At 37.5% G+C, this 16,255-nt stretch overlaps 1 protein-coding gene across 2 annotated transcripts in view; it reads left to right on the top strand.

Moving 5' to 3' along the window:
* LOC110515515 (protein kinase C beta type) overlaps positions 1–16,255 on the top strand; it is a 66,110-nt gene that overhangs the window by 28,666 nt on the left and 21,189 nt on the right. For both annotated transcript variants that reach the window (XM_036942242.1, XM_036942243.1), the window contains exons 9-12: positions 3,919–4,057; positions 5,344–5,424; positions 5,561–5,668; positions 5,759–5,899. In XM_036942242.1, the coding sequence (XP_036798137.1) occupies positions 3,919–4,057; positions 5,344–5,424; positions 5,561–5,668; positions 5,759–5,899 (469 nt within the window). The remainder of the gene's footprint in view (positions 1–3,918; positions 4,058–5,343; positions 5,425–5,560; positions 5,669–5,758; positions 5,900–16,255) is intronic.

The raw sequence follows: 16,255 nt of genomic DNA, 5'->3' as shown, positions 1-16,255 counted from the left end.
ACGGGCGACGCCTCTTCCCCCTCAGGAGACTGAAACGATTTGTCATGGGCCCTCAGATCCGCAGCAGTCTAAGCCACTGCATCTCAGGGCTACAGGCGTCACTACAGACCCTGGTTTCAATTCCAGGCTGTATCACAACCGGCCGTGATTGGGAGTCCCATAGGACGGCACACAATTTGGCCCAGCGTCGTCCGGGTTTGGTCGGGGTAGGCCGTCATTGTAAATAAGAATTTGTTCTTAACTGACTTGCCTAGTTACATATTATCTCAACAACCTCATACCCCTGCACATTGACTCGGTACTTGTACTCCTTGTACTCATTGTTGTGTCTCTATTTCCTTTGTTATTTTTTTGCAAATTTGTCTTACTTTTTAACTCTGCATTTTTGGGCTCGTAAGTAAGCATTTCACAGGAACAGCTGGTGCTCTCACGCATGGTTCAGTGTTGCTTGTTTCGAAGCAAATATAGAAGGCATTTAGCTTGTCTGGTAGGCTCACATCACATGTGTCGTGATTTGACTTTTAACATGAATCTAAAGACTGTTATTTATCGAATCAACCTAAATATGGTTAATTGTTACCCGATTTAAATTAACCATGTAACAATTAACTCATTAGGTTCTGGGGCACCATGCGGTTCTTTAAAGAGTTACCAGCTCCCAAATTTAACTCTAAAGGTCTTTACCTATCACATCTATAAACAGGCAACTTATTGATCATAACCTCGTATCATATCACCATTCTGAACAGTCCTTCTTGTTATTGATCATAACCTCGTATCATATCACCATTCTGAACAGTCCTTCTTGTATCTGCAACGTATTGATCATAACCTCGTATCATATCACCATTCTGAACAGTCCTTCTTGTATCTGCAACGTATTGATCATAACCTCGTATCATATCACCATTCTGAACAGTCGTAACCTTCTTGTTTCCAACTTATTCATCATAACCTCGTATCATATCATCATTCTGAACAGTCGTAACCTTCTTGTTTCTGCAACTTATTCATCATAACCTCGTATCATATCACCATTCTGAACAGTCCTTCTTGTATCTGCAACGTATTGATCATAACCTCGTATCATATCATCATTCTGAACAGTCCTTCTTGTATCTGCAACGTATTGATCATAACCTCGTATCATATCACCATTCTGAACAGTCGTAACCTTCTTCTTGGCAAAAACCAGAGCCTTACTCTGTAAAGTGTAAAGTAAAGTAAAGCGTAAAGTAAAGTGTAAAGTAAAGTAAAGTGTAAAGTAAAGCAAAGTGTAAAGTAAAGTGTAAAATGTAAAGTAAAGCAAAGTGTAAAGTTAAGTGTAAAGCAAAGTGTAAAGTGTAAAGTAAAGTGTAAAGTAAAGTGTAAAGTAACATAAAGTGTAACGTAAAGTGTTAAATGAAGTGTAAAGTAAAACAAAGTGTAAAGTAAAGTGTAAAATAAAGTGTAAAATTTAAAGTAAAGTAAAGTAAAGTGTGAAGTGAAGTAAGTGTCAAGTAAGTGTAAAGTAAAGTGTACAGTAAAGTATGTGTAAAGTGACGTGTAAAGTGTAGAGTAAAGTGTAAACTAAAGTGTAAAGTTAAGTGTAAAGTAAAGTAAAGTGTAAAGTAAAGTAAAGTGTAAAGTAAAGTGTAAAGTACCTAAAGTAAAAATACTTTAAATGACTATTTATGTTGTTTTTTAGGTTTTCTGTACCTCACTATTTATATTTTTGCCAACTTTTACTTCATTCCTAAAGACAATAATGTACTTTTTACATTCATTTTCCCTGACACCCAAAAGATAGTCGTTACATTTTGACAGGAAAATGGTCCAATTCACACACTAAACAGAGAACATCCCTGGTCATCCCTACTGCCTCTGATCTGGAGGACTCACTAAACAGAGAACATCCCTGGTCGTCCCTACTGCCTCTGATCTGGAGGACTCACTAAACAGAGGACATCCCTGGTCATCCCTACTGTCTCTGATCTGGAGGACTCACTAAACAGAGAACATCCCTGGTCATCCCTACTGCCTCTGATCTGGAGGACTCACTAAACAGAGAACATCCCTGGTCATCCCTACTGCCTCTGATCTGGAGGACTCACTAAACAGAGAACATCCCTGGTCATCCCTACTGCCTCTGATCTGGAGGACTCACTAAACAGAGGACATCCCTGGTCATCCCTACTGTCTCTGATCTGGAGGACTCACTAAACAGAGAACATCCCTGGTCATCCCTACTGCCTCTGATCTGGAGGACTCACTAAACAGAGAACATCCCTGGTCATCCCTACTGCCTCTGATCTGGAGGACTCACTAAACAGAGAACATCCCTGGTCATCCCTACTGCCTCTGATCTGGAGGACTCACTAAACAGAGAACATCCCTGGTCATCCCTACTGCCTCTGATCTGGAGGACTCACTAAACAGAGAACATCCCTGGTCATCCCTACTGCCTCTGATCTGGAGGACTCACTAAACAGAGAACATCCCTGGTCATCCCTACTGCCTCTGATTTGGAGGACTCACTAAACAGAGAACATCCCTGGTCATCCCTACTGCCTCTGATTTGGAGGACTCACTAAACAGAGGACATCCCTGGTCATCCCTACTGCCTCTGATCTGGCGGACTCACTAAACAGAGAACATCCCTGGTCATCCCTACTGCCTCTGATCTGGAGGACTCACTAAACAGAAAACATCCCTGGTCATCCCTACTGCCTCTGATCTGGAGGACTCACTAAACAGAGAACATCCCTGGTCATCCCTACTGCCTCTGACTCACTAAACACAAATGTTTGGTTTGTAAATGATGTCTGAGTGTTGGAGCCCCTGGCTAAATGATGTCTGAGTGTTGGAGCCCCTGGCTAAATGATGGCTGAGTGTTGGAGCCCCTGGCTAAATGATGTCTGAGTGTTGGAGCCCCTGGCTAAATGATGTCTGAGTGGTGGAGCCGCTGGCTAAATGAAGTCTGAGTGTTGGAGCGTCCTGGCTAAATGATGTCTGAGTGTTGGAGCCCCTGGCTAAATGATGTCTGAGTGGTGGAGCCCCTGGCTAAATGATGTCTGAGTGTTGGAGCCCCTGGCTAAATGATGTCTGAGTGTTGGAGCGTCCTGGCTAAATGATGTCTGAGTGTTGGAGCCCCTGGCTAAATGATGTCTGAGTGTTGGAGCGTCCTGGCTAAATGATGTCTGAGTGGTGGAGCCCCTGGCTATCCATCAATTTGTATTTATTTTTCATGGTGCCGTCTGGTTTGCTTAAAAAAGACATTTGAAATGGTTTATACTTTTTACTTTAGATACTTAAGTATATTTTAAACCAAATACTTTTAGACAAGTACTACTTGAGTAGTATTTTACTGGGTGACTTTCACTTTTACTTGAGTCATTTTCAGCACTTGGCCCGTTTTGTGAGCTTGTGTGTCCTACCACTTTGCGGCTGAGCCGTTGTTGCTCCTAGACGTTTCCCCTTCACAATAACAGCACTTACATTTGACTGGGGGGGCAGCTCTAGCAGGGCAGAAATGTGACGGACTGACTTGTTGGAAAGGTGGCATCCTATAACGGCGCCATGTTGAAAGTCACTGAGCTCTTCAGTAAGGCCATTCTACTGCCATTGCTTGTCTATGGAGATTGCATGGCTGTGTGCTCCATTTTATACACCAGTCAGCAACAGCGGTGTGGCTGAAACAACCCGAATGCACACATTTTGAAGGGGTGTCCACATACTTTTGGATATATATATATATATATATAGTGTATGTTTAATATGTCTGTGTGTGTTTATGTGTGTGTAACGTGTGTATGTAGGTTTAACGTGTGTGTGTGTGTGTGTGTGTGTGTGCCTCTCCTAGGGATCTGAAGCTGGACAACGTGATGCTGGATGCAGAAGGCCACATTAAGATAGTCTGTCTCTGTGTGCCTCTCCTAGGGATCTGAAGCTGGACAACGTGATGCTGGATGCAGAAGGCCACATTAAGATCGCTGACTTTGGGATGTGCAAAGAGAACATGTTAGACGGTGTCACCACCAAGACCTTCTGTGGGACCCCAGACTACATCGCTCCTGAGGTAAGGATTGCTTCTGTTCTTCAACTCGCTTCTGTTACTCCCCTTAGTCCTCAAATCAAAATCAAATCAAATGTATTTATATAGCCCTTTGTACATCATCTGATATCTCAAAGTGCTGTACAGAAACCCAGCCTAAAACCCCAAACAGCAAGCAATGCAGGTGTAGAAGCACAGTGGCTAGGAAAAACTCCCTAGAAAGGCCAGAACCTAGGAAGAAACCTAGAGAGGAACCAGGCTATGTGGGGTGGCCAGTCCTCTTTTGGCTGTGTCGGGTGGAGATTATAACAGAACATGGCCAAGATGTTCAAATGTTCATAAATGACCAGCATGGTCGAATAATAATAAGGCAGAACAGTTGAAACTGGAGCATCAGCACAGCCAGGTGGACTGGGGACAGCAAGGAATCATCATGTCAGGTAGTCCTGGGGCATGGTCCTAGGGCTCAGGTCAGTTGAAACTGGAGCAGCAGCACGGCCAGGTGGACTGGTGACAGCAAGGAGTCATCATGTCAGGTAGTCCTGGGGCATGGTCCTAGGGCTCAGGTCAGTTGAAACAGGAGCAGCAGCACGGCCAGGTGGACTGGGGACAGCAAGGAGTCATCATGTCAGGTAGTCCTGAGGCATGGTCCTAGGGCTCAGGTCCTCCGAGAGAGAGAAAGAAAGAGAGAATTAGAGAGAGCACACTTAAATTCCCACAGGACACCGAATAGGACAGAAGTACTCCAGATATAACAAACTGACCCTAGTCCCCCGACACATAAACTACTGCAGCATAAATACTGGAGGCTGAGACAGGAGGGGTCAGGAGACACTGTGGCCCCATCCGAGGACACCCCCGGACAGGGCCAAGCAGGAAGGATATAACCCCACCCACTTTGCCAAAGCACAGCCCCCACACCACTAGAGGGATATCTTCAACCACCAACTTACCATCCTGAGACAAGGCCGAGTATAGCCCACAAAGATCTCCGCCACGGCACAACCCAAAGGGGGGGGGGGGGGAGCCAACCCAGACAGGATAGTCCTCTATCCTCCTCCTATCTCATCCCTCTCTCCTCCCCCTTAGTCCTCTATCCTCCTCCTATCTCATCCCTCTCTACTCCCCCCCTTAGTCCTCTATCCTCCTCCTATCTCATCCCTCTCTCCTCCCCCTTAGTCCTCTATCCTCCTCCTATCTCATTCCTCTCTCCTCCCCCTTAGTCCTCAATCCTTCTATCTCATCCCTCTCTCCTCCCCCTTAGTCCTCTATCCTCCTCCTATCTCATCCCTCTCTCCTCCCCCCTCCAGATCATAGCGTACCAGCCCTATGGGAAGTCCGTGGACTGGTGGGCCTTTGGAGTTCTGCTCTACGAGATGCTGGCTGGACAGGTAGGTGTGTGTGTGTGTGTGTGTGTGTGTGTGTGTGTGTGTGTGTGTGTTATTTGTGTCGGTACATCGTCTTACAGTACGTAGTGCAGAATGTCAGCGGTGTCCTCTCAGTGGCGCTCTGTGTGTCCCTCCCCAGCCTCCGTTCGATGGTGAGGACGAGGATGAGTTGTTCCAGTCCATCATGGAGCATCACGTCTCCTACCCCAAGTCCATGTCCAAGGAGGCTGTCGCCATCTGCAAAGGGGTGAGTATACACACTTACACTCTCTATCTCTCGCTCTCTCTCACACACACACACACACACACACTCTGACCTCTGACCCCCTGTCTCTAGTTGATGACCAAGCACCCAGGGAAGCGTCTGGGCTGTGGTCCGGAGGGGGAGAGGGATATAAAGGAACACGCTTTCTTCCGTTACATGGACTGGGACAAACTGGAGAACAAGGAAGTCCAGCCGCCCTTCAAACCCAAAGCTGTGAGTCTAACCTATATAACCTATCTCTCTCTATATATATGTACAGTGGGGCAAAAAAGTATGCACCAATTGTGCAAGTTCTCCCACTTAAAAAGATGAGAAGAGGCCTGTAATTTTCATCATAGGTACACTTCAACTATGACAGACAAAATGAGAGAGAAAAAATCCAGAAAATCACATTGTAGAATTTTTTATGAATTTATTTGCAAATTATGGTGGAAAATAAGTATTTGGTCACCTACAAACAAGCAAGATTTCTGGCTCTCACAGACCTGTAACTTCTTCTTTAAGAGGCTCCTCTGTCCTCCACTCGTTACCTGTATTAATGGCACCTGTTTGAACTTGTTATCAGTATAAAAGACAACTGTACACAACCTCAAACAGTCACACTCCAAACTCCACTATGGCCAAGACCAAAGAGCTGTCAAAGGACACCAGAAACAAAATTGTAGACCTGCACCAGGCTGGGAAGACTGAATCTGCAATAGGTAAGCAGCTTGGTTTGAAGAAATCAACTGTGGGAGCAATTATTGGGAAATGGAAGACATACAAGACCACTGATAATCTCCCTCCATCTGGGGTTCCACGCAAGATCTCACCCCGTGGGGTCAAAATTATCACAAGAACGGTGAGCAAAAATCCCAGAACCACTCAGGGGGACCTAGTGAATGACCTGCAGAGAGCTGGGACCAAAGTAACAAAGCCTACCATCAGTAACACACTACGCCGCCAGGGACTAAAATCCTGCAGTGCCAGACATGTCCCCCTGCTTAAGCCAGTACATGTCCAGGCCCGTCTGAAGTTTGTTAGAGAGCATTTGGATGATCCAGAAGAAGATTGGGAGAATGTCATATGGTCAGATGAAACCAAAATATAACTTTTTGGTAAAAACTCAACTCGTCGTGTTTGGAGGACAAAGAATGCTGAGTTGCATCCAAAGAACACCATACCTACTGTGAAGCATGGGGGCGGAAACATCATGCTTTGGGGCTGTTTTTCTGCAAAGGGACCAGGACGACTGATCCGTGTAAAGGAAAGAATGAATGGGGCCATGTATCGTGAGATTTTGAGTGAAAACCTCCTTCCATCAGCAAGGGCATTGAAGATCAAATGTGGCTGGGTCTTTCAGCATGACAATGATCCCAAACACACCGCCCGGGCAACGAAAGAGTGGCTTCGTAAGAAGCATATCAAGGTCCTGGAGTGGGGACTGAGTCATGAGGACTGGATGACTCCATCTTACTTCATTATATTTATATTATGTTGTGGATGAGGACTGGATGACTCTCTATCTACTTCATTATATTTATATTATGTTGTGGATGAGGACTGGATGACTCCATCTTCTTCATTATATTTATATTATGTTGTGGATGAGGACTGGATGACTCTCCATCTACTTCATTATATTTATATTATGTTGTGGATGAGGACTGGATGACTCTCCATCTACTTCATTATATTTATATTATGTTGTGGATGAGGACTGATGACTCTCCGTCTACTTCATTATATTTATATTATGTTGTGGATGAGGACTTCATTATATTTATATTATGTTGTGGATGAGGACTGGATGACTCTCCGTCTTCTTCATTATATTTATATTATGTTGTGGATGAGGACTGGATGACTCTCCATCTACTTCATTATATGTATATTATGTTGTGGATGAGGACTTCACTATATTTATATTATGTTGTGGATGAGGACTGGATGACTCTCCATCTACTTCATTATATTTATATTGTGTTGTGGATGAGGACTGGATGACTCCATCTTCTTCATTATATTTATATTATGTTGTGGATGAGGACTTCACTATATTTATATTCTGTTGTGGATGAGGACTGGATGACTCTCCATCTACTTCATTATATTTATATTATGTTGTGGATGAGGACTTCACTATATTTATATTCTGTTGTGGATGAGGACTGGATGACTCTCCATCTACTTCATTATATTTATATTATGTTGTGGATGAGGACTTCACTATATTTATATTATGTTGTGGATGAGGACTTCATTATATTTATATTATGTTATGGATGAGGACTTCATTATATTTATATTATGTTGTGGATGAGGACTGGATGACTCTCCATCTACTTCATTATATTTATATTATGTTGTGGATGAGGACTGGATGACTCTCCATCTACTTCATTATATTTATATTATGTTGTGGATGAGGACTTCATTATATTTATATTATGTTCTGAATGAGGACTGGATGACTCCATCTACTTCATTATATTTATATTATGTTGTGGATGAGGACTGGATGACTCTCCGTCTACTTCATTATATGTATATTATGTTGTGGATGAGGACTTCATTATATTTATATTATGTTGTGAATGAGGACTGGATGACTCCATCTACTTCATTATATTTATATTATGTTGTGGATGAGGACTGGATGACTCCATCTACTTCATTATATTTATATTATGTTGTGGATGGGGACTTCATTATATTTATATTATGTTGTGGATGAGGACTGGATGACTCTCCATCTACTTCATTATATTTATATTATGTTGTGGATGAGGACTTCATTATATTTATATTATGTTGTGGATGAGGACTTCATTATATTTATATTATGTTGTGGATGAGGACTTCATTATATTTATATTATGTTGTGAATGAGGACTGGATAACTCCATCTACTTCATTATATTTATATTATGTTGTGGATGAGGACTTCATTATATTTATATTATGTTGTGGATGAGGACTGGATGACTCCATCTACTTCATTATATGTATATTATGTTGTGGATGAGGACTTCATTATATTTATATTATGTTGTGAATGAGGACTGGATAACTCCATCTACTTCATTATATTTATATTATGTTGTGGATGAGGACTTCATTATATTTATATTATGTTGTGGATGAGGACTGGATGACTCTCCGTCTACTTCATTATATTTATATTATGTTCTGAATGAGGACTGGATGACTCTCCGTCTACTTCATTATATGTATATTATGTTGTGGATGAGGACTTCATTATATTTATATTATGTTGTGAATGAGGACTGGATGACTCCATCTACTTCATTATATTTATATTATGTTGTGGATGAGGACTGAATTATATTTATATTATGTTGTGGATGAGGACTTCATTATATTTATATTATGTTGTGGATAAGGACTTCATTATATTTATATTATGTTGTGGATGAGGACTGGATGACTCCATCTACTTCATTATATTTATATTATGTTGTGGATGAGGACTTCATTATATTTATATTATGTTGTGGATGAGGACTGGATGACTCTCCGTCTACTTCATTATATTTATATTATGTTCTGAATGAGGACTGGATGACTCCATCTACTTCATTATATTTATATTATGTTGTGGATGAGGAATGGATGACTCTCCATCTACTTCATTATATTATGTTGTGGATGAGGACTGGATGACTCTCCATCTACTTCATTATATTTATATTATGTTGTGGATGAGGACTTCACTATATTTATATTCTGTTGTGGATGAGGACTGGATGACTCTCCATCTACTTCATTATATTATGTTGTGGATGAGGACTTAATTATATTTATATTATGTTGTGAATTAGGACTGGATGACTCCATCTAATTCATTATATTTATATTATGTTGTGGATGAGGACTTCATTATATTTATATTATGTTGTGGATGAGGACTTCATTATATTTATATTATGTTATGGATGAGGACTTCATTATATTTATATTATGTTGTGGATGAGGACTGGATGACTCTCCATCTACTTCATTATGTTTATATTATGTTGTGGATGAGGACTGGATGACTCTCCATCTACTTCATTATATTTATATTATGTTGTGGATGAGGAATGGATGACTCTCCATCTACTTCATTATATTTATATTATGTTGTGGATGAGGACTGGATGACTCTCCATCTACTTCATTATATTTATATTATGTTGTGGATGAGGACTTCACTATATTTATATTCTGTTGTGGATGAGGACTGGATGACTCTCCATCTACTTCATTATATTTATATTATGTTGTGGATGAGGACTGGATGACTCTCCATCTACTTCATTATATTTATATTATGTTGTGGATGAGGACTTAATTATATTTATATTATGTTGTGAATTAGGACTGGATGACTCCATCTAATTCATTATATTTATATTATGTTCTGGATGAGGACTTCATTATATTTATATTATGTTGTGGATGAGGACTTCATTATATTTATATTATGTTATGGATGAGGACTTCATTATATTTATATTATGTTGTGGATGAGGACTGGATGACTCTCCATCTACTTCATTATGTTTATATTATGTTGTGGATGAGGACTGGATGACTCTCCATCTACTTCATTATATTTATATTATGTTGTGGATGAGGACTTCATTATATTTATATTATGTTGTGGATGAGGACTGGATGACTCTCCATCTACTTCATTATGTTTATATTATGTTCTGAATGAGGACTGGATGACTCCATCTACTTCATTATATTTATATTATGTTGTGGATGAGGACTGGATGACTCCATCTACTTCATTATATTTATATTATGTTGTGGATGAGGACTTCATTATATTTATATTATGTTGTGGATGAGGACTTCATTATATTTATATTATGTTGTGGATAAGGACTTCATTATATTTATATTATGTTGTGGATGAGGACTGGATGACTCCATCTACTTCATTATATTTATATTATGTTGTGGATGAGGACTTCATTATATTTATATTATGTTGTGGATGAGGACTGGATGACTCTCCGTCTACTTCATTATATTTATATTATGTTCTGAATGAGGACTGGATGACTCCATCTACTTCATTATATTTATATTATGTTGTGGATGAGGAATGGATGACTCTCCATCTACTTCATTATATTTATATTATGTTGTGGATGAGGACTGGATGACTCTCCATCTACTTCATTATATTTATATTATGTTGTGGATGAGGACTTCACTATATTTATATTCTGTTGTGGATGAGGACTGGATGACTCTCCATCTACTTCATTATATTATGTTGTGGATGAGGACTTCATTATATTTATATTATGTTGTGAATTAGGACTGGATGACTCCATCTAATTCATTATATTTATATTATGTTGTGGATGAGGACTTCATTATATTTATATTATGTTGTGGATGAGGACTTCATTATATTTATATTATGTTATGGATGAGGACTTCATTATATTTATATTATGTTGTGGATGAGGACTGGATGACTCTCCATCTACTTCATTATGTTTATATTATGTTGTGGATGAGGACTGGATGACTCTCCATCTACTTCATTATATTTATATTATGTTGTGGATGAGGACTTCATTATATTTATATTATGTTGTGGATGAGGACTGGATGACTCTCCATCTACTTCATTATGTTTATATTATGTTCTGAATGAGGACTGGATGACTCCATCTACTTCATTATATTTATATTATGTTGTGGATGAGGACTGGATGACTCCATCTACTTCATTATATTTATATTATGTTGTGGATGAGGACTTCATTATATTTATATTATGTTGTGGATGAGGACTTCATTATATTTATATTATGTTGTGGATAAGGACTTCATTATATTTATATTATGTTGTGGATGAGGACTGGATGACTCCATCTACTTCATTATATTTATATTATGTTGTGGATGAGGACTTCATTATATTTATATTATGTTGTGGATGAGGACTGGATGACTCTCCGTCTACTTCATTATATTTATATTATGTTCTGAATGAGGACTGGATGACTCCATCTACTTCATTATATTTATATTATGTTGTGGATGAGGAATGGATGACTCTCCATCTACTTCATTATATTTATATTATGTTGTGGATGAGGACTGGATGACTCTCCATCTACTTCATTATATTTATATTATGTTGTGGATGAGGACTTCACTATATTTATATTCTGTTGTGGATGAGGACTGGATGACTCTCCATCTACTTCATTATATTATGTTGTGGATGAGGACTTCATTATATTTATATTATGTTGTGAATTAGGACTGGATGACTCCATCTAATTCATTATATTTATATTATGTTGTGGATGAGGACTTCATTATATTTATATTATGTTGTGGATGAAGACTTCATTATATTTATATTATGTTATGGATGAGGACTTCATTATATTTATATTATGTTGTGGATGAGGACTGGATGACTCTCCATCTACTTCATTATGTTTATATTATGTTGTGGATGAGGACTGGATGACTCTCCGTCTACTTCATTATATGTATATTATGTTGTGGATGAGGACTTCATTATATTTATATTATGTTGTGAATGAGGACCTGATTTCTCCATCTACTTCATTATATTTATATTATGTTGTGGATGAGGACTTCATTATATTTATATTATGTTGTGGATGAGGACTGGATGACTCTCCGTCTACTTCATTATATTATGTTGTGAATGAGGACTTCATTATATTTATATTATGTTGTGAATGAGGACTGGATGACTCCATCTACTTCATTATATGTATATTATGTTGTGGATGAGGACTTCATTATATTTATATTATGTTGTGGATGAGGACTGGATGACTCCATCTACTTCATTATATTTATATTATGTTCTGAATGAGGACTGGATGACTCCATCTACTTCATTATATTTATATTATGTTGTGGATGAGGACTTCATTATATTTATATTATGTTGTGAATGAGGACTGGATGACTCCATCTACTTCATTATATTTATATTATGTTGTGGATGAGGACTGGATGACTCCATCTACTTCATTATATTTATATTATGTTGTGGATGAGGACTTCATTATATTTATATTATGTTCTGAATGAGGACTGGATGACTCCATCTACTTCATTATATTTATATTATGTTGTGGATGAGGACTTCATTATATTTATATTATGTTGTGGATGAGGACTGGATGACCCTCCATCTACTTCATTATATTTATATTATGTTCTGAATGAGGACTGGATGACCCTCCATCTACTTCATTATATTTATATTATGTTGTGGATGAGGACTGGATGACCCTCCATCTACTTCATTATATTTATATTATGTTGTGGATGAGGACTTCATTATATTTATATTATGTTGTGGATGAGGACTGGATGACTCTCCATCTACTTCATTATATTTATATTATGTTGTGAATGAGGACTGGATGACTCCATCTACTTCATTATATTATGTTGTGGATGAGGACTTCATTATATTTATATTATGTTGTGGATGAGGACTTCATTATATTTATATTATGTTGTGAATGAGGACTGGATGACTCCATCTACTTCATTATATTTATATTATGTTGTGGATGAGGACTTCATTATATTTATATTATGTTGTGGATGAGGACTGGATGACTCTCCATCTACTTCATTATGTTTATATTATGTTGTGGATGAGGACTGGATGACTCTCCATCTACTTCATTATATTTATATTATGTTGTGGATGAGGACTTCATTATATTTATATTATGTTGTGGATGAGGACTGGATGACTCTCCATCTACTTCATTATGTTTATATTATGTTCTGAATGAGGACTGGATGACTCCATCTACTTCATTATATTTATATTATGTTGTGGATGAGGACTGGATGACTCCATCTACTTCATTATATTTATATTATGTTGTGGATGAGGACTTCATTATATTTATATTATGTTGTGGATGAGGACTTCATTATATTTATATTATGTTGTGGATAAGGACTTCATTATATTTATATTATGTTGTGGATGAGGACTGGATGACTCCATCTACTTCATTATATTTATATTATGTTGTGGATGAGGACTTCATTATATTTATATTATGTTGTGGATGAGGACTGGATGACTCTCCGTCTACTTCATTATATTTATATTATGTTCTGAATGAGGACTGGATGACTCCATCTACTTCATTATATTTATATTATGTTGTGGATGAGGAATGGATGACTCTCCATCTACTTCATTATATTTATATTATGTTGTGGATGAGGACTGGATGACTCTCCATCTACTTCATTATATTTATATTATGTTGTGGATGAGGACTTCACTATATTTATATTCTGTTGTGGATGAGGACTGGATGACTCTCCATCTACTTCATTATATTATGTTGTGGATGAGGACTTCATTATATTTATATTATGTTGTGAATTAGGACTGGATGACTCCATCTAATTCATTATATTTATATTATGTTGTGGATGAGGACTTCATTATATTTATATTATGTTGTGGATGAAGACTTCATTATATTTATATTATGTTATGGATGAGGACTTCATTATATTTATATTATGTTGTGGATGAGGACTGGATGACTCTCCATCTACTTCATTATGTTTATATTATGTTGTGGATGAGGACTGGATGACTCTCCATCTACTTCATTATATTTATATTATGTTGTGGATGAGGACTTCATTATATTTATATTATGTTGTGGATGAGGACTGGATGACTCTCCATCTACTTCATTATGTTTATATTATGTTCTGAATGAGGACTGGATGACTCCATCTACTTCATTATATTTATATTATGTTGTGGATGAGGACTGGATGACTCTCCGTCTACTTCATTATATGTATATTATGTTGTGGATGAGGACTTCATTATATTTATATTATGTTGTGAATGAGGACCTGATTTCTCCATCTACTTCATTATATTTATATTATGTTGTGGATGAGGACTTCATTATATTTATATTATGTTGTGGATGAGGACTGGATGACTCTCCGTCTACTTCATTATATTATGTTGTGAATGAGGACTTCATTATATTTATATTATGTTGTGAATGAGGACTGGATGACTCCATCTACTTCATTATATGTATATTATGTTGTGGATGAGGACTTCATTATATTTATATTATGTTGTGGATGAGGACTGGATGACTCCATCTACTTCATTATATTTATATTATGTTCTGAATGAGGACTGGATGACTCCATCTACTTCATTATATTTATATTATGTTGTGGATGAGGACTTCATTATATTTATATTATGTTGTGAATGAGGACTGGATGACTCCATCTACTTCATTATATTTATATTATGTTGTGGATGAGGACTGGATGACTCCATCTACTTCATTATATTTATATTATGTTGTGGATGAGGACTTCATTATATTTATATTATGTTCTGAATGAGGACTGGATGACTCCATCTACTTCATTATATTTATATTATGTTGTGGATGAGGACTTCATTATATTTATATTATGTTGTGGATGAGGACTGGATGACCCTCCATCTACTTCATTATATTTATATTATGTTCTGAATGAGGACTGGATGACCCTCCATCTACTTCATTATATTTATATTATGTTGTGGATGAGGACTGGATGACCCTCCATCTACTTCATTATATTTATATTATGTTGTGGATGAGGACTTCATTATATTTATATTATGTTGTGGATGAGGACTGGATGACTCTCCATCTACTTCATTATATTTATATTATGTTGTGAATGAGGACTGGATGACTCCATCTACTTCATTATATTATGTTGTGGATGAGGACTTCATTATATTTATATTATGTTGTGGATGAGGACTTCATTATATTTATATTATGTTGTGAATGAGGACTGGATGACTCCATCTACTTCATTATATTTATATTATGTTGTGGATGAGGACTTCATTATATTTATATTATGTTGTGGATGAGGACTGGATGACCCATCTACTTCATTATATTTATATTATGTTGTGGATGACGACTGGATGACTCCATCTACTTCATTATATTTATATTATGTTGTGGATGAGGACTTCATTATATTTATATTATGTTGTGGATGAGGACTTCATTATATTTATATTATGTTGTGGATAAGGACTTCATTATATTTATATTATGTTGTGGATGAGGACTGGATGACTCCATCTACTTCATTATATTTATATTATGTTGTGGATGAGGACTGGATGACTCTCCGTCTACTTCATTATATTTATATTATGTTCTGAATGAGGACTGGATGACTCCATCTACTTCATTATATTTATATTATGTTGTGGATGAGGAATGGATGACTCTCCATCTACTTCATTATATTTATATTATGTTGTGGATGAGGACTGGATGACTCTCCATCTACTTCATTATATTTATATTATGTTGTGGATGAGGACTTCACTATATTTATATTCTGTTGTGGATGAGGACTGGATGACTCTCCATCTACTTCATTATATTATGTTGTGGATGAGGACTTAATTATATTTATATTATGTTGTGAATTAGGACTGGATGACTCCATCTA

The sequence above is a fragment of the Oncorhynchus mykiss genome, chromosome 13 (genome assembly GCF_013265735.2).
Source record: "Oncorhynchus mykiss isolate Arlee chromosome 13, USDA_OmykA_1.1, whole genome shotgun sequence".
Lineage (NCBI taxonomy): Eukaryota > Metazoa > Chordata > Actinopteri > Salmoniformes > Salmonidae > Oncorhynchus > Oncorhynchus mykiss.
Note: the sequence above shows the minus strand (reverse complement) of the source record. Positions and strands in the feature narration are given on the sequence as shown.